Source organism: Melanotaenia boesemani, chromosome 24 (assembly GCF_017639745.1).
Source record: "Melanotaenia boesemani isolate fMelBoe1 chromosome 24, fMelBoe1.pri, whole genome shotgun sequence".
Taxonomy (NCBI): domain Eukaryota; kingdom Metazoa; phylum Chordata; class Actinopteri; order Atheriniformes; family Melanotaeniidae; genus Melanotaenia; species Melanotaenia boesemani.
In genome coordinates this window covers 11,957,165-11,977,738 of record NC_055705.1, presented here as the reverse complement: position 1 = coordinate 11,977,738, position 20,574 = coordinate 11,957,165, and the positions used below count along the sequence as shown (strand labels likewise).

Below are 20,574 nucleotides of genomic sequence, written 5' to 3'. Positions count from 1 at the left end.
TTTTTGTTTTCTATTCACCAGCTCTGTTTAAGACTGCATCTGATCCTTTCTCGTGCACACACTCCTGCAAAGTACTGACCAGATACAATCATTTCCGGCATCAGGTCCGGTGATTAATGCAGCTTACTCATCCCACGGCGCCACAATCCGCACCTCTCAGAGCACTGCTGATGCTGAAGCAGTTTCCATGGCAACCACTGGCTACTGCATCTCTGTTACCGCATGGGGTAGGGGGACTGAGCTGCTGCCTCTTGGATGGCCTGGGGTGGCTGTCGTCACTTTGTCTCCCTGGCAACCTGACACAACAGCAGTAGGCAGTGGGTCTGTGCGTGTGTGTGTAAGGGAAAGAGAGTGTGCTGGCGAGACAGAAACATGATACAGCCTCCCTCTGCTCCCTGCTCTCAAAGTGATTCATGTAGATATCGACCATCTCTTCCTGCTCCATTTATTACAGCTAAGGCAAGATTAAATGCCTTCCTCTGTCTCTCACTCCCCTTCTTATGGTATCAATATGTTTCTCCACAGTTTGCTGTGCTCCATACCATCTGCAGCACACCAACCACTGACCTTCATTTTAACTTATTTATAGTGGACTCACGTAGGCTTAGGCTCCCTGTTTCTCTGCTGCACCAATGATGCTGAAGGGGGGCTCTGCCCTTGTTTACCATCCTCCTTTGATGCATTATTAATGAGGCAATGTGGCAGGAGTTGATGATAGGCTAATATAACAAGAAAGGCAGTGATATATTGTGTTAGTAGTTGTCTGAAAACACAGAAGTAAAATAAAACATCCAGCCTGTCCGGCATTTTTCAGCTTTTAAAGAAATCATTTTAGGGTCTTGACAGAAACTTGTATCTACATCTGAGTTTTGTCTTTAAATCAAATTTTCAATAAAATCTGTTATGTCCCATTCTCAGTTACTTCCCTCTCCACGTGTATACTTGTTTGTTCTATGAAGGCAGTGCAGCTGTTCAGGTGTTAGTTCTGTCACCATTCAGCAGCTACAGCAGCTTAAACCAGTTGAACAAATTAACTTACAATTTTCCTTAAAGTCCAAATTATTATTATTATTATAGTTTCAAGCAATTGAGGCAGGTGTTTGCAGTCCTCAATTTTGCAGTGGTTCCTGAATCCTGGTGAAGACTGTGGAAAGAAGCCAGTCGGTGGGACAGTATTGGTTCCTGCGGCAAAGGCGAGAATCATAGCCACCTTTTCTGTTTCTTCTCCATTTAATGAAAAATTAATAAAGAAAAACGATTATATACAAAAAAACAATAAATGTATTACTAATCTTAACTGACACACAAATACCAGAAACAACAAGTAATATTAGAACGATTATAATAACAAGAAGAGCTCAGATTCTATGGATTTATCTTCTGCATCTGGGAGGTAGTCTCTCCAGAAAGAAACAACTTCCTGCGGCATGTCTTTGTCTTGTATTGCTGCCAACCAGAGATAGGCAGCTAGAGAAGAGACTGCCAACCAGGTCAGCGGAGAGGGTTTTTGGATTTTTGGACCAAGTGTTCTCAATCCATCCTAAAATATGAGAGAGAGAGAGACTATTTAAATTTAATCTGTTAAAAAAAAAGTAAACAAATAACAGTCTTTCCTTCAATGTAGTTTAGATTAACAGCCATATCTGTTTTCATGTTTTCTACTATGCCAATATTAATCCATACTTGAATTCGTGTCAATCAATGCCATTAGATTAAGCCTTTTATCTCAATGACATGTTGATTTTAACACACTTAAAGCTTTGTTTTTACCTGAGGAAACACTGGAGTTTTTGTCCTGGTTGATTGAAAATGCTTGGTCGAGTTTTCCCCCAACTAAACCCAACAACCTGCCTTTTAGATCCAACATCCACATCACTTTTAAAAACATTTTATGGTTTGTTCGGGAGTGAGCTTTTAGACATGGTGAATTACTCCCTTCAGAGGGGTGTCTTGCCATCTGCCTGTAAAACAGCAGTGGTGAGGCCCCTTCCAAAGAAGAGTAATTTAGACTTAAACATTCTTGATAACTACTGACCTGTATCCAACTTACTGTTTTTGAGTAGAATTATAGAAAATGATGTTTTTATTCAGTTAGACAAGTTTTTGAAAAAACACAATATTTTGGAAAAATATCAATCTGGTTTTAGGACAAACTATGGTACCAAGACAGCCCTTTTAAAAATTGTTAATGACCTCAGGTGTAAATTGGACTCACAGAAATTTTCAGTCCTGGTTCTACTGGATCTTAGTCCTGCCTTTGATACAGTGGATCACCAGATTTTATCATACAGGCTGAGAACTCTGGTGGGCCTCTCAGGTACTGTTCCTAAATGTTTTTTCTCCTATTTCACAGATCGACTATTTTGTTGTAAGGAATTCAATAAATAAAATGTGGGGCCCCCAAGGTTCAATTTTAGGCCAAATCCTTTGCAATCTGTACATGTTGCATCTTGGGGATGTCATCAGGAGACATGGCATTGATTTTCACAGCTATGCTGATACACAGCCTTACATGTGTCTCCTGATGACCTGGAGCCAGTTAATGTCCTTTTAAACTGTATTTTAGATATAAAGACATGGATGACAGAGAATTTCCTACAGCTTAACCAAGACAAAACTGAAGTTTTAATTATCGGTCCTGAAGACAAGAGAGAGATCATTTTACCAAAATTACAACATTTTAATCCTTCTCAGTGTGAGAGAAATCTTGGTGTCCTATTTGACTCTGATTTGGATTTTTTTTCCACACATTAGAATTATCTTTAAGTTGTTTTTAGGATTTTATCATCTTAAAAACATCACCAGGGTCCACCCATTTTTCTCTCTTGCCAGCACTGAGGTGCTGATGCATGCTTTTATATCTAGTAGAATAGATTACGGTAATGCCATGCCCTCTGGTCTTCCCCAAAAGTGTGTTTCAAAACTACAACTACTTCAGAACTCAGCGGCACATATTCTGAGGAGGACGAGAGGGCAGGAACGCACTGCACCAGTTTTAAAACTGTTGTATTGGCTCTCTGTGCATTTCAGAATTGGTTTTAGGGTGTTTTTAGTTGTTTATAAATGCCTTAATGGTCTTGGGCATTCTTATTTATGTGACCTACTTTAAATTATGAGCACTTGCAGACCCCAAGGTCCTCTGGTACTAGCTTTTTGGTTGTTCCTAAAGTCAGGACTAAAAGCTACACCGAGACCTATTAATTTAGGTTTTAACTGAACTGTTATCTTACCTTGTTCGGGCTACTTCATTTTATTATTATTTTTATTATTTTTATTTAATTTTACTTATTCATGTACTTATTTATTTAAAAACCACCTGTTTATGTCATTTTCTCAATTCTCTTTGAATGCGCTCTTTTAGTTAAACATTTGTTTGTTCCTATTGTTTTTATTTTCTACTTTTAACATTTTTAACTCTATTCTATTCCTCATTGGGGACCCTCCACGCTGGGACCATTGCCTGCTGGTCTACAGAATTATTGCTATTGGCTGTGGTCTGGGTTTCTTAAGTGCCCTGCACTACAGCTCAAATGGCTGTGGAGTGGACCCCAATTTCAAATGAAAGAAAAAACAGGAAGAGTAAGAAGAGAGCCTGTAGTGGTAAGTAGTGTAGATAATCCAGAAGCTAATTTAGCTCAGAGCAGGTCAATCTGTCCTCTTGATGACTACCTGGGTGTCACCAGGCTGAAAATAAAAATAGATAGCTTTTATTTGATATTATCTAAGTTATCTAGTTCAGCTTAAGTGTTAAGCTAATAATGTTAAATTATACAATTCATAGGCAAGAAATCGAATATGCACAACTAAAGTTTAAGAATGAAAGTAACTGTGTTCAAGTGGTGTTGATATTTTATTTTCAATGTCCAGTATAGGCTTTATCCTTTTGAAAACTACTCATGTATATTCACTGTAAATGTAATCCCAAAGGATCATAACGCAGTTTTCAGCACATAGTTTTTTCTTCTGTAATTGGAACTAAATTAAAAAATATTGTACCCGTTTATTAAAATGAAAATAGTAAATAATTATGTAAAAGTCAGTAGAAAAGGTGAAAGGCATCAAAGAACATTTAAAAGTTGAAGAATCTGATGCTGTAACTAAATTAAATAAAATTATTAACAATGTCATAAAAAAATGACAATAAACACTGGTTGAAAGGGCTCCCTGTGAAATTTGCTTGGGACCTCTAAAGACCCAAGAACCACCTCTGTGTGGCCCTAAACACCGGCTTATGTGCTGGGGCTCAAGTCTACCCATGCTTATATTTATTTATTTATTTTTTTTTTTTACTAGTGCGACAGCACCACGCGCAGCTAACTTAGCAAGCGCGAGGTACAGTAAGGACTTAGCTTACTAATAACTATTAAGATTCCATAAATTTTTTATTCTTACCTTTTATTCTGTCCAGTAGCCAAAGTGTTTGTGATTCTCTTAAATAAGCTTTAACCCTCCAGTCTGGTCTTGTGTACCTACCTAGCCTGCTGAGGCCATAGGTCTGAACTTTTATTATCTCTTTTTCCACCACGCTGTGAGTTGCGTTAATAGTGATGATTAAAAACATACAAATCGCCTCTTGCAATTAGTACTTAGTACTTAGTACTTCATTTCATGCCAACAGGGACCTTAACAAGAACTTGTTCATTCCTTCAGTCAGACTGATTTTGGACAGCAGCAGGATTATGGTAAAATAGATTTTTGCTTCATACAAACATATGAATGAAATTTGTTCTAAAAAGGTGACAGTCCACCTGAGAGTGGTAGATTTGCATTATAGAGTCGACTGGCACAGAAATTATAATTTTTCTGACTTTTCAGTCAAATCAATCTGCTTACAGCATCTGTGCTCACTTTCTTCACACTTAATAATGGCCCCACAGTTTCATGCTACAATATTTTTTCATTTGAACCCACCACTCTACCCCAGACCTTTTGTAACAGCTAAAATCTTGATTCAAGATGGCTAAAACCCTTGTCTCCTTCTCTTCTTCCAGGACATCGGCCCCCGCTGGCCTGCCTGTGTCTCTGGCCCAGCGAGCGCGTTATGCCACTTACTTTGACGTGGCAGTACTACGCTGCCTCCTGCAGCCAAACTGGACAGAGGAGGGTGTGCACTGGGCCCTGATGTATTACCTGCAGCGCCTGAGGCAGATCCTGGAAGAAAGGCCTGAGCGCACCCCTGAGCCCCCAGTCACGCCTCTGCCACGCCCGCGCAGCAGCTCCATGGTGGCTGCAACACCCTCACTGGTCAACACTCATAAGACTCAGGTAATGGCAACCAGCTGTCAGTAAAAAAACTGTTATGCTGTCTTTAATATATTCTTTCATCTCTAGGGGTTGCGTTAATCATGCCCTGTACTGTTTTGCAGGATATGAGCTTGAAGTGCAATGAGGAGGAAAAGTCTCTGAGCACAGAGACATTCGCAAAAGTGTCTCTGACAAGCCTACGTCGACAAGCAGTCCCTGACTTGTCCTCTGACCTGGGCATGAATATCTTTAAGAAGGTCAGAGACTTGCATCCAGATGGCCACCAAATGTATTGCATTATCATCATATTACATCAGAACAAAAAAAAGTCTGATTCTCTTGCAGTTTAAGAATCGCCGAGAGGACCGGGAGAGAAAGGGCTCCATTCCTTTCCATCACACAGGAAAGAAGCGTCAGCGACGCATGGGAGTACCTTTCCTGCTGCACGAGGACCACCTGGATGTCTCACCCACCCGTAGCACCTTCTCCTTTGGTAGCTTCTCAGGCCTGGGTGATGACCGACGGGTTGTAGATCGTGGGGGCTGGCAGGCCACCATTATGGGTAGGCAGGGTGCAGTTCATAATGAGAATCACTTGCTCGCCCTCAAGTAAGCTTTAGTGCGTGGATCTCACTGTCAGCTAGTGAATTAGGTCAGTTCATTAGCATTAGTATTTCTGATTAGGTCTAACTGGGAAGTGTTATTAATAGAAGCTTTAGGCACAGACATTATTATTATTTAAACACAGTTGGAGACTTTTTAAATTCCTATTTCCATTAATCTTCTGGTCTATTTTTATCATAGTGGTAAATATCTGGTGCGCCCTGCTGCTTCAGACTAGCTTTTTTTGAGCAGTCAGTGTATAGACATATGAGGCATTTCATCTATTATTTTCACCTGTAGTCAAACCCTAAACACTGGATATTCTGTAGTTTACAGTTCATCTATTTATATTCATTTATAACAGCATGTGATGCGTGTGATGCCCAGGTCCTACAAAGACAGATTACATTTGTGTGTTTGTGTTTTCTTTTTTTTTTCTCATTTATTCTGGTGCACTATTTTCCAGGCAAATTCACACGCAGAGGCAGCACAGACACAGCTGCAGATGCAGACAGCCTGAGTGCCAAACACTCTCACTCACACCACTCTCTGCTCCGAGACATGCCGGACCACTCCAATAGCCACAGTGATAACACGGTCAAAGAGGGTAAGGATGTGGTTCAGAGTTAAGTTAGTTAAGTTGATCTCAGGATCATAATTTGCTGAAAATAACTTATGACAGAGAAAAGTGTAAAACACAAAAAACAAAAGTCTCTTAATCATGAATAAAGTTGCATACTCACTCATTAGTGTACTGACTAACCTTTGTAATATCCATCAAAACAGTGTTGATAATATCAGAGAATGCCTCTTGTGTTTTTGGTGTCAGGAAAGTAGACCATAAAGGCAGAAAAGTTGGCACATTACTGCCACACACTGCTTATCTTATTTCCCATCAGCTCCAATAAAGGTAGGACAGATGCATCTGTCTCCTTTGAGGCCTGCTGAGCAGCTCCAAAATAGGACAGGATTATGTAATAGCAATATTGTGACAATACAACTATAAAAATAAATAACAGTACTGGCTTTACACTAAATCCCACAACATTATAAAATTAAACATACCAGGCAAACTGATGCCAAATCTGAACTAAAACAGAGGTTGATAAATGGCTAAATAAATCTTGATTAGACACAGAAAATCCAACATTAAGGTTGACTTGATCTAAAACATCAAGCTCATGTTTGGGAGAAATATGAGCTTTGTGTTAACTTCTAGATGAATATTGAATTTTTGCTTCCTAAAATGAGACACCAAATTCTTTGTGAGCCTTAGGTCCATATGAATAAAACTTCCTCTGTAATCACTGACTTTTTGAAAGCAAGTTTTTACCCATTATGACATAATTTTTTTAAACTTTTTGTCCCAAGGTGGAAGATGATGCTTGGAACAAAATATGATAAGTACAAGAACCTACTTAAAAAAGTGAGACTTAAAACCTGCAGCGATTGAGGTTTTAAAACAAAAGTAGGCTATGGCAATGTCACATTATTATAATTTAGCATCAAATGAGAAATTTGCATAACTTTAAGTAAAATAAATCAGAAAAATAAAAGCTGAAATGGCACCATTTTTTGTTTTTTTTGTAATTGCATTATTGTATTACAGAAAAATTGTCCTCTTTCTGTTGTCTGTAGTTCGATCTCAGATCTCAACCATCACCATGGCTGCATTCAATACTACAGTAGCATCATTCAATGTGGGTTACGCTGACTTCTTCACCGAGCACATGAAGAAACTCTGTAACCCTGTTGTTGTACCTGAGATCCCTGTGGAGCCGCTGGCCTGCGCCAACCTGCCACGCAGCCTCACTGACTCGTGCATCAACTACTCCTGTCTGGACGAGGGAGAGAACATTGAGGGGACCAATAACTTTGTGCTGAAAAACGGCATGCTAGATCTCACTGTAAGAATTTTTTTTCTGTCTCGTATACTAGAGTTAATGTGATTACCTAGCTTTTGTGGGGTTTTTTTTTGTTGGTTGGAGAAGACATCCAGCTTTTTTTCCTCTCCCTCTTATTATTTAGGCTGTATTGCGGGCTCTTTATGCAGTCCTCAGCCATGACATCAGTTCTAGGATCTGCGACGTGGCCCTCAACATCATTGACTGCCTGCTGCAGCTGGGCGTGGTGCCGGGTATGGGCAAGAAACTCTCAAAGGCCGATAATAAGGAGAACCAGGAGTCACGAAGCAAAGACCCAGGAGGGCCAATTGCAGGGGCAGGTGGAGGCGGAGATGAGGGTGGAGGTGGAGGAGGAGAAAGTGGTGGAGGAAGTGGGCAGGGGAGCAAGGATGATGTGAAGAATAACAAGGATAATGACAAAAAGGTGCATTCACAGTGGGATTTGTTGTCTTTAAATTTTAAAGATACTTAACTATACCAACATGAAACCTTTTTGTGTGTGTTGTCCTGTCCTTTGCTGAGAGCAGGAAGAAGGTTCTGGTTGTAGTACCCACCGCCTGGCTTTGACCATGCTGATAAAGATTGTCAAGTCTCTGGGCTGCGCCTATGGATGTGGCGAGGGGCACCGAGGTCTTTCAGGAGATCGACTCAGGATGCAGGTCAGACTCTCATAACTGACCTCGTCTGTGCATCTTATCAGCTTTGTTTCTGATTGTGATATGTTCATTTGCCTTTAATTTGTAACTGTTTTGCTTCCTTAATGTGATGAAAGCTTCAGAGATAAATATTGTTTCTTTGTTTTCAGGCTCAGAACTGCTTGACCAATCTGTACAAGCTGGACAAGGTGCAGTTTCGCCAAACAATGCGTGACTATGTCAACAAAGACTCCCTCAATAACATTGTGGACTTCCTGCATGCACTGCTGGGCTTCTGCATGGAGCCCATTACTGACAGTAAGTCTGTGATGAGTGTGAGTGGGATGCAAGTCCTGAAACGCAAAGTAAATGCACTGATACAGAAACAAGGAAATGGATTTGACCAACAGATTTTTAATGGGTAATCTGAAACAGCTCAGGACTGATGCTGTAGTTTATTTCCTGTACAGTGCAGCAACTTCTTATTTTAATTGCTGATTAATCTGATAGTGACGTGATGCAAGATGAAAAGCCATATCAGTTTACATCCTCACTAACAGCTCTTTGTTCATTATTTTACAAGTGATTTGAGGTAAGAGTGAGCAATGTAACATGCTCACTATTATAATAATATGATACAGTTTTGAAGTCGTGTTTATATAGTCATCTATGAATTTTCTGTTTGCATGCTAACGTGTTAGCATCAAACACTTGCAAAGCTACTAAACTGCAGCTACGTAAACAACAAATTCTTACATGCTAACAAGCCAAATTAAGCTTTTAAAAATATCTAACATTAGCTTATACTGTCTAAGCAGTGGTATGTTCAGGTTGTTATTGTGAGCATGTTAGCATCATAAGTAGAGCCAACATGCATAATAAAAACAACATCAAACTCATTCTGCAGGGTTATGTGTCCCAGATTTTCTCCAAAAGCAAAACTTCACATTTGTGAAGCTGAAAGCTGTGAGTGAAGAGCATTTTTTTTTCTTTTGATCAACGTCTTAAACATTTTTTAAGTGGTTGTTAGATTAATTAACTGTTTGAATTTTTCTGTCCAGGAAGCTCTTATGTTTTTGTAATCAAATCTACAGAGTCCACTATTTTCTTTATTTAGTACTAGAAAAATGTGTTTATAAATGGAAATAACTAAGTACACTATTTATAACAAACTTAAAAGTCAGTCTTATTTGTTTTACCACAGCTTAAAAACATCTTAGACAAGCTTTCTTATATAAATTAATCTTCAGGAATAGTTCTCCAGGGTTCTTGGAAGTCTATCTAAAGTTCTTCTTTGGATATTAGTTGCCTTTTGTTGTGTTCTGTCAAGATGATCTCACACTACTAACAACTACACTAATATTGTGGAGGTCAAGGCTCCATAAAACCTTTTGCCACTGATTTTCAGTCCAGTTCTTGTACCATTTGGCATACCTCTACCTTTTCTTCTCCTCATTTCTTTTCCTTAAGAATGGCTTCTTAGCAGCCACCCTTTCATGGAGACCATTTTTGATGAGGCTGCAGTAAACAGTAAACGGATCAACCGCAATACCCAGATGCTTTGCTCAGGTCATTTCAGGTCTTTGCTGGATTTGTACATATTTCTTAAGTCCATCAGATACTGTTTGTCTGCTTTTGATAGTTTTTATTTTTAGGCTTGATACTTATTCTCTTCCAAAGACTGTCCAAAGACATGCATGTTTGGTTAACTGGTCACTCTAAATTCTTCCTAGGAGTGAGTGTAAGTGTGAATGGTTGTTTGTCTCTATCTATGTTGGCCCTGCGATAGACTGGTGACCTGTCTAGGATGTACCCTGCCTTTCACCTGTTAAAATGCTGGGATAGGCTCCAGCTTACCCTCAACCCATAATGGACTAAGCGGTTAAGATAATGAATGAATGAATGAATGAACTTATTCTCTTGTCCCCAACTTGTCCAAATTTTTACAAGGACTCACTGCATGCCATACCGAGATGTTTAAGGTTTGGCTAATAGCTAATTTGCTGTTTTTTGTTGTTGTTTTTTTATGTATAAAAATTAGGGGTGGGAATTTAATTCGTTAATTTAATTATGATTAATTAATTACAAAAAGAATAACACGTTTAATAGCAGTTTGCATTCCAAACACTGCTGAACGTTTGTCATCGCACTATTTCCGGTATGATTAAAGCGACGTCAGACATGCTATATTTATTGAGTTTTCAGACCTCTCTAGCCATTCTATTTTTTTTTTAGCAACTAGCAACAAATACAGACTTTTTCTGGTGAATTGGAGGCTTTTGGAGACTGACATGAAAGCATGCAATGTTTACTCTTCTCAATGAGTCGTGGTGCTGGCGTAGACCCCGCCCTCGTCCAAAAGCAGTCAACAGCCTTGGTCCTCGTGCAGCACCAATCCCAGTTACAAAGCAGGAGACGTTCATCTCTGCTCCATGACTTGAGTTGAAGCTGCTGCTGGCTGATCCCGCCCTGGCATACCATCAGATATTAATGCCTGTTAATGAAGCGTGTGGATGAAAGAAGTTAAAATGACTGTAACATGTTGCAGACTCTTTATCAGAGAACAGCTGGAGCTGTTAGTTAAAATACTTCAAATGGTACTTACTTGGTAAAGGGATATTTTCTGTTTCTTTGTCTGTTTCTGCAATTAATTGCAATTTTCCAGACATTACTAGAGCTTGGGTTAATAATATTACTGTCTGTGTCTTTCACTTGGTTAAGTCGCCCATTAAAATACATTTAAATTAAAAAATGCTGCCTTTTGGGGCAAATATTATACAATTAATCGAGATGAATTAATTACAAAGTCTCTAATTATTATTTAGATTATTTTTTTAATCGAGTCTCACCCCTAGTAAAACTACAAAAATACCGCTATAAATGTATATTTTTGTGTCTTTGTAACAGGTTGTTAAAACAAAGTTCCTAAATTCAAATTTTAAAATGGGCTCTTTGCTTAGTTGTTTGTTTTTTTTTATTTTTAAGAGGGTTAACAAGCAAGAAACTCATTCTCCTGAAAATGACCAGTGACAAGGAGATTACAAGAATACAAAAGAGTCTGCATGCTTGGAAGTAAAATATAAAGAAATGAAGAGTGGCTCAAAATCTTTGCCCTGTACTGTTGCACTCAGCGGTTTCACTTACACTCCACATTACAGAAGATCACAACTCAAAGCTGAATTGTACTACGGGTGTCTCACCCTGCACTTCGACTTTGCATTCCAGTGCTATCTGTGTTGATATATATGTCTTTCCCCTTCCTTCTTCCACTTGTCTTTGCTTGTCTGTATCCCGTTTTTTGTCAACTTCCTCCCGCTTCCATCCTCCTTCTTTTTCCTCATTCACTTCAATGAGCTGAATCCTACCTTCCTTACTCACTCATCCATTCTGTACCCTTGCCAATCCAAAGCTTTATCCATTACATTGCTGCTCAATCAGCGGTCTTATCCCTGAGCATTGAGACACATTGTACATGCCAATTCAGTTTTGTACTTTAAGGTATTTTGGTTGAGTAAAGCACAAACAACAATTATGTCTTATAAAACACTGTGCATTTGGCAAGGTACTGAACCGATGAGTGTTTTAATTTCTGAAAGTGAACAGGGCACCTTGTTTTGATTTTTCAGTGTGTGTGGTGGAGTTATTTTTTTAATAGTGGCAGTTTATGTGCGTCTTGGGTTCACCTCCATCAGGAGGTGGGGTGCCACGTCCTTTCTGACACCACCTACATGTCTGTGCTGGCCTGATGTCAATCAACTTGTGCCCCGCCTCTTTTCTCTTGCAGAGTACGGCAGTGCAGGTGAAAGGTCCAGGAGGGCGAAAAAAAGAAACATCGGTAGATACACATAATCAATAATTAAGTCAATAATATAAGCAATAAGATAACTATACTTACCCGATCAGACCCTTCCCTAGGCACCGCTTTCATTGCTGCACCCCTCACTCTGTCCGAAAGTGACAATTTCGCCTGCAACTTCTAAATTTACACTTGTCTGGTTGAATCTGGCCCATATGCAGCTCATATTTTTGCAACTCTGATCTAATTGGACCAAGAGGATAAGCCCCCTCCCCCATTATATGTTTTTAAAGCAGGCCTTAGTCACTTGCATGTATTCCTTATTCCCTACCTAAAACCCTTTAAGTTTGCTTCTTCCCCATTTGCTTTATGAACCCTTTTCCTTTGATCCTTCCCTCCTTCCCTCCCTGTTGTACGGGCTTACTGTTTAAAGCTCAAGCTGGTCGGCTGTCAGAAATGTTCTCCACCCGCTGACTAAACCACCCCCTGTGTGATCCGTGGTCTCTCCTGCCTCCCTGCTGCTTCTAGACAAGGCGGGCTTTGGGAACAACTTCACCACAGGGGACAACAAGTCTTTGGCCCAGAATATGGAGGCGGTGGTAGTGGGCTGCATGTTCAAGTCCCTCATCACCCGCTGTGCCTCCACCACACATGAGCTGCACAGCCCTGAAAACCTGGTGAGTGGTGTGAGGAGTCACTGGTCCATCTGCCTCTGTGTGTTAGATCAGGGCTTTACTTCACATTCGTGCATGTTGAAATGACCATTACTTTGTGGGACTCTTAGACTTTTGTCAATAAGCTTTGCCAGTTCTTTTAACTGAACAAGAAATCAATTTGAAATTAAATTATCACTGATCACTAACACAGAAACCTTCATGAGGAATTATGATTCCAGCAAGCAGCAAAATCAGATCAAATGTATTGAATCTCCATTGAAATTGACACTAAAACAAAACTAGGAGCTTGTTATGACTACTGCTCAGTAAACATCAGATTTCATCCATGCTACACACCAAATCTGTTTTTATTCATCTGCCAGCTGAACAATGACGGAGTGCCGTCCTTTAAAGCTTGACCCAAGAAATAATGGTCAGATATATTTTTTTATCTGAAATCTTTTTCCAAGTATGTTTTTTTCCATGTAAAAAAACATAGTATATTCTGCATATATGTATGGTTTATTACTGCGTGATATGTTGAAATTATTATAGTGAAAAAGGTATCCACCAAGGGGGCAGAATATCCTGTTTTATATAAAGTTTTAATCCTAAAGTGATGCAATAGGTCTCAGAAACACCACATGTATCAAATATAACAACCATGGGGCTAAAAGGTTAAATGTTGCTATTTCAGCTTGATATTTAACCATTTTATGGTACAGTGCTAATTCAGAAGCATCTTTGAAAAAGATTTTATCATAAAATAAACCAGAATTAACTATTTTTTATAAGAACTTTATTTTGCAAGTTAAATAATTTCATTACATATTGCAAACCTGTTGAATTTCTTTGTTAGAAATGGCAAGTAAAGCTGTGCAGCTACAGTAAAGCTAAGTCTACATGCTCCATTGGATCTAGTTAGAGAAAATGCATAAGTAAAGATTTGTTTAATCCCAGTTGGCTGCTTCTTTGCATTATATTGCAGCCAAACGAACACACATTAAATATTTTCTGTGTTGAATTTTCATCTGGACAATAAAAGAAAAATTTATGTCCACATAATTGTTTGTTCCATTAGCTTCTTAGTTACTGTAGTTACAGGTAATTTGTGGTTTATTTTGTACTTAAAAAGAATCAAAACTACATCAGACACAGTACATAAAAATGGATAAGATATTAGCATAGGGATAAATAAATTAAAGTGAATAAATATTCAATTTGATCAGTTAATATTTGAAAATAAAAAGTGCATAAAAAGTACATAATGTGTGTACAAGCCAGTAAAAATTCTTGGTTAACAAAGAAAATTGATAATTCCCATTAAAATAGTTCTCATGTCCTCCTCAGTGGTGTCAAACACCTCAAGGCTGGCACAACTGGTGTGTGTTGGTGCAAGATGACACAATTTTTCAGAGTAGGCTTTATTATCAGAGGCCACCCACTCACAAGTTGGAACTGAAGCCATGATAAACTGCTTCTGCACGCCAGGCTTGCTTTCTGTATGTGTGAAGAATGTTTGCAGAAAAGTGAAACCAGCCTAAATGTAGATTCTTGCTATCGGTTCTGACAGTTCCTTATCCACACATGGCTTGTTCTCACTTCGTCACCATCTCCTTCACAGGGTCTGTACTGCGACATCCGCCAGCTGGTCCAGTTCATAAAGGAAGCCCATGGAAACGTGTTCCGCAGGGTGGCACTGAGCGCGCTCCTGGACAGCGCTGAGAAGGTCACCGCCACCAAGAAGCCTGAGGAGAAGGAGGAGAACAAACAGGCTGGACCCAGGAGGTACCATTCAGAAACGGGCTAAATGTCATGATGTTTTATCTAATTACGAACCAGTCAAAGACTGACTAACTTAAACTTAACTTGAACTCTCTTAAAGTAAAAACCTTAAAATTCCTCCCCTCACCAGTGGAAACAGACCTTTTGTCCAGCTGTAATAAGTGGTTCTCTCTATGTAGCAAATCAGCGCTCTGCCTCTCATCACTGCTTGTTTTTATGTTGTTTTGGTTTTTTTCTGTCTTGTCAGCATCTGTTTTTCTTGCTTGAGTGAATGACGTGATGTTTTAATTTCACTGTAAAATGTCTAAACACACAGGACAGGCCTGCCAGGTGGCACTGTAACTATGTCTACCAAATCACATGACTACCCACATGCAAAAGGCAAATCAATCACAGCAGCCTTAAAGAAATTAAACCACCTGTAATGGCTTCAGAGATGCAGTTGAAATCTGTTAGCAGAGCTTTCTTTCTGGCTAAAGACCATGTCCCATGGATTTTTTTTTCACAAATTTATAGTGAAATAAAGCAAAAGGGAAAATGATACCTTACATACAGTTTAACACAGTGGAGGTGGTATCATGCTGTAGGGCTGTTTTGCTGTCTCTGATACTGGATGTACAGATTACTGTTTTTAAAGGATAATATATCAGAAGCTAACCAAAGTATTTAAAAAAATTGACATTTTTATGTTTATTTTGGGAGTGTCTGAGCAAAACAACATCAAATTGCAGCAAAATGGAAAATGTTTTAATTTCATATGAGTTCTACATTTATTTTTTTAGAAACTCTGTGGAGAAAACTGGAATCTGTCATTACAAAATGGACTCCTACCATCAGACCGGTTCCAGAAACTTCTAGATGACCATATTTGCAATAAGTTCTGCAAATAATAAATGTGCTAGTAGTTTTGCAGAGGACATTGCATGTTTTTTTTTAGTCCAACAAATAACTTTGTAGAAACAATCTGATGTATAATGCCCTTTTGAAAATATCTCGAATCACCTTAAAAAAACATAATGCGTAAAAGGAACAAATTGCCAGATTGCCAGGCATCTGAAGCTGTAGGAACATTTGGTGTGACTCATGTGGTTGGTCTTTACTGCACCAGGAGAGCTCAGCACATGGTCTGAGCACTTTGTCTTGGGGTGTGTATGTATGTATGTATGTATGTGTGTGTGTGTGCAGGTCAGAGGCGGGTGTGTCCGGGGAGAAGGGTCATGTGTCCAGTGCTGCTGATGAGTGTCGTAGCTACATCTCCAGCAGACCCCCCCAGACCCCCGAACAGTGAGTGTCCACATCATAGCATGCCCATAAAGCGCCATCTATGTCGAGCCCAGCTTCCATTTGTGTGCTCAAATTAGGAAAACCTCTAAAACCATTCTTGTTGCTCCCTCTCTCCCTAAAGAACAGGCAACTAGCTGAACAGCTGAAGCTAAAAGCTTTTTTAGAAAGTTACATAGTTGCATTCAGATCTTCTCTTTCCTCCCTCTATTTCCAACCCCCCAGTGAGGAACAGATTCCGGGTGCTCTGCTGGGCAGGAAGGATTTTTGGAGGAAGATGTTTAAGTCCCAGAGTGCAGCCAGTGACACCAGCAGTCAGTCGGAACAGGACACCTCTGAGTGTACCACCGCGCACTCTGGCACCACCACCGACCGACGCTCACGATCCAGATCTCGACGCATTTCGCTTCGCAAGAAACTGAAACTGCCAATCGGTGAGGAGTGCATTGTTATGCAGACTCTAATCAGCCTGGAACTCTCTGCCTTAAATGTTTCTTCCTTTTGTGGAAGCAAAACTTTGAGATTTTTATGTTAAATTATAACATTATCTACTGATTATGCTATACGTCTAGCATTCTAGCTCTCTGTAGATAACAAAGTTAACAATTATTTCTACTTGATATTCAGAAGCAGAATCCATTTCCATGACCATATCTCTCTCAAGCACGATGTGTTCTGTATCTCCAACATTGTTGCTGCAGGCCAGGTCACTTCATCTCTTTGGTCTGTTTTGTGTTCCTTTTTGTGCCTCAGCATGCCGTGGGACCACGCGCCTTCCACTCACTCGCTCTGTCTTACGTATGTGGATGTGGAACCATCTTCATACAGTATTCGTGTCATGTCTGTTTGTGTCGGTCACTCCACCCCGTGTGCATGCTGTTCTAGATCTGGTATTAGATTAATACAATACATTATACTTAGTAGTACTGCAGTGACAGGAGGGAAAATGGTGCAGGCAAGACAGCTCGTACTAGTCTGAAAAATTTCAAGTTTAGTTAATTATGAGGTTCCATTTGTGCCAAAAACATTAAAACATGTTTATATGCACAATGTCTATGTCTACGGACCATTGTGTATGTAGTTTGTAAACCTGACTACACATTTGGCTGTGTTGTTACTCCTTGTGGTTTCATCACGTTGTCTGACTGTTGATTTCCGTGGTGATCATTTAAAGTCCTTTTAAATGGTTCATTCAAATACGAGTGCCAGGAGCAGTAAAAACAGTCATGTAGGGGTTATGAGCAAACAGCTGTTCGGCAAACGAGACACATCACTTCCTTTCTGCCATGAACAGCCAAAACAGTAAAATGGCCCTAAAATAGCCAGGATTTAACAGCTTGTAGGTAAAATTGTCCCAGCACCATCAGTTACAATATACCCACCAAAATGGCCCATAACTTGATTACATTAAATTCCTTGAGTGGTCACGTGGATGTCCGTTACTATGGTAACATGTCATCTGCCAGTCACAAACCTGTCAGAGGGGACTTTCAAAAGGACTTCATGAAATCAAAGCCAGACAATGTGGTGAAATGGAGTAACAACAAGTCATAATGACAAGGAGTAACAAGAAGTAATGATATGTCATAACGACAAGGAGTAATGACACATCATAACGTCAAGGAGTAATGACAAAGAGTAATGCCAAGGAGTAACATCACGTCATAATGACAAGGAGTAATGACATGTCAAAACGACAGAGTAACAACAGAGAGTAACGACAAGAAGTAACAACACGTCATAACATCAAACAGTAAAGACATGTCATAATGACAAGGAGTAATGACAAGAGGTAACGACACGTCATAACGAAAAGGCGTAATGACAAGGAATAACGACACGTCATAACGACAAGGAGTAATGACAAGAGGTAATCACATGTCATAACGACAAGGCGTAATGACAAGAGGTAACGACATGTCATAACGACAGAGAGTAATGACAAGAAGTAATGACCCGTCATAACATAAAGGAGTGATGACCACAAGTAAAGACACGTCATAACAACAAGGAGTAATGGCAAGAGGTTATGACATGTCATAACCACAAGGAGTAATAACAACAAGTAATGACACGTCATAACATAAAGGAGTAATGACACAAAGTAAAGACACGTCATAACATAAAGGAGTAATGACGAGGTAATGACATATCATAACAACAAGGAGTAATGACAAGAGGTAATGACATGTCATAACGACAAGGAGTAGTGACAAGAAGTAATGACACGTCATAACGACAAGGAGTAATGACAAGGAGTAATGACAAGAGGTAATCACATGTCATAACGACAAGGCGTAATGACAAGAGGTAACGACATGTCATAACGACAGAGAGTAATGACAAGAAGTAATGACCCGTCATAACATAAAGGAGTAATGACCACAAGTAAAGACACGTCATAACAACAAGGAGTAATGGCAAGAGGTTATGACATGTCATAACCACAAGGAGTAATAAGAACAAGTAATGACACGTCATAACATAAAGGAGTAATGACACAAAGTAAAGACACGTCATAACATAAAGGAGTAATGACGAGGTAATGACATATCATAACAACAAGGAGTAATGACAAGAGGTAATGACATGTCATAACGACAAGGAGTAGTGACAAGAAGTAATGACACGTCATAACATAAAGGAGTAATGACAACAAGTAAAGACATGTCATAACATCAAAGAGTAACGACACGTCATAACGACAAGGAGTAATGACAAGAGGTAATGACGTCATAACGACAAGGAATAACGACACATCATAACGTCAAGAATTAACAACAAGAAGTAAAGACATGTTATAATGACAAGGAGTAACAATACGTCATAATGTCAAGGAGTAATGACAAGAAGTAAAGACACGTCATAACGACAAGGAATAACGACACATCACAACATCAAGAAGTAACGACAAGAAGTAATGACGTCATAACGACAAGGTGTAATGAAACGTCATAACGACACGGAGGAATCAGCACAGCCAGATGTATGGTCAGGTTTATTATATACACAGTGGTCCGTAGACATAGACAGTGTGCATATAAACACATTTTAATGTTTTTACCCATTCCAATAAAGTGCTCAGGACAGTTCATGGAAACATTTCATATGAATAGTTATTTTATGGATTAAGTGAGCATATAATAGGACAAAGAGCAGAACTGATGCATTTAAAAATAAGTACATTTAAGCTTTCGGTAAAATTATCCACCTAAAAGAATCATTAAAAGGAATAGTTAATGTTAACTGTTCTGGAGTTTTCCTTGACAGTCTGAACATTTTAAACCACTTTGTTTCAACATCATTGCATTTATATGTTGTGTTTTTCTGACTGTGCAGAGTTGAACATTTTGCTTTTATCCATCTGGTACTTGCTTCTGCAAGCACAAGATGAAATTTTACCACTCAGCCAGGGATTTTTGTCTCTTCTGAACTATTACTGAATTAGCTTAAATCTGTGAATCTTTAACTTTTACAGTTTTGAATGTGTGTGCCTGTACAATAACAATGACTGCTTCTTATACTTCCTCTATTTATTTAACCCTGCATGTTCACAACCCAGTGTGTCTGATACATGCATAGCTTTGTGTGTTCTTTAGTATTAGATGATCATGGTTTTGTTTTCATGTATCTCCAGGAAACTGGCTGAAGCGCTCCTCTTTGTCTGGACTAACTGATGGCGTTGAGGACCTGCTGGACATCAGCTCGGTGGATCGACTCTCCTTCATACGTCAGAGCTCAAAGGTCAGTGTTAGATTCAACTGGAAAAATACTGATCAGTGGGGGCCGATGATCCTCAGTAAAGGACTCCAAACTGAGACTATTTCTGTCCCAGAGCCACAAAGTCAGAAAAATACTTTTAGAATATGTACAAGACAATTTAATGTCTTGCTCTCTTTACCATAGAAAACAATTAAGTGGTTACAATGAATTTTAAATTTTACTGCAAGTGCCAAATAAAATTAATAGTAGAACACACGTAATGGCTGCTAGTTTCTGAATTGATTTTTTAAATGATACTATTAGTTATAAAGCACTCTGGCCTCCACATGGCATCAGAACACCTCTCAAGACACTACTCGCTGTAGCATAAAAATCATGAATATTTATTTAATGTCTTTAACAGTCTGATGGTTTTAAGCATTACTTTAGTTTTTAAGCTCATTTGTGTATTATTATATTATTTTTAGTGGTTATTAAATTCCATTGTTACCATAACGGACTTATTTAGAGCTAATTTTGTTCACTTGTCACTGATATGGTTCAATAAGAGTACTTACAATACACATGCCATGGCCCTAACTTGGGCTATGGCATGTGTTGTATGGGCCAAACGTGGCCCTTTGCGTTGCTAATAGCAAGTGCTCTGAAGGTGTGACCAGTTGGTTGAAAGATGGTGCAGAATATGGGCCATGTTGAGTTGATATGTGAGTTTGATTGATCAGTCAAAACTAAAAACAAAGCAAATTTGGGACATGTTTTGGTTCCATAGACTTTGCTGTTTGGGTAGTAAGTCTGTATATCAGGGGTGTCAAACTTAAATACGCAGTGGGCCAAAATGAAAAAAATGGAACAAGTTGAGGGCTGGATTGGTTCAATGTTTTTTAAAAACCTTTTAAAAATTACCTTATTGCACACATTAAACCTGGAACTAACAGAGACTATTAGTTA

The 20,574-nt window shown here is 39.1% G+C and overlaps 1 protein-coding gene across 1 annotated transcript in view; it reads left to right on the top strand.

Annotated features, from left to right (window-relative positions):
• LOC121635187 (protein unc-80 homolog) overlaps positions 1–20,574 on the top strand; it is a 51,427-nt gene that overhangs the window by 4,784 nt on the left and 26,069 nt on the right. Inside the window, exons 8-20 of the mRNA XM_041978271.1 lie at positions 4,992–5,265; positions 5,367–5,501; positions 5,590–5,806; positions 6,313–6,453; positions 7,485–7,753; positions 7,875–8,174; positions 8,278–8,409; positions 8,556–8,703; positions 12,710–12,858; positions 14,462–14,625; positions 15,808–15,906; positions 16,129–16,337; positions 19,541–19,647. Coding sequence (XP_041834205.1) covers positions 4,992–5,265; positions 5,367–5,501; positions 5,590–5,806; positions 6,313–6,453; positions 7,485–7,753; positions 7,875–8,174; positions 8,278–8,409; positions 8,556–8,703; positions 12,710–12,858; positions 14,462–14,625; positions 15,808–15,906; positions 16,129–16,337; positions 19,541–19,647 — 2,344 coding nt within the window. The remainder of the gene's footprint in view (positions 1–4,991; positions 5,266–5,366; positions 5,502–5,589; positions 5,807–6,312; positions 6,454–7,484; positions 7,754–7,874; positions 8,175–8,277; positions 8,410–8,555; positions 8,704–12,709; positions 12,859–14,461; positions 14,626–15,807; positions 15,907–16,128; positions 16,338–19,540; positions 19,648–20,574) is intronic.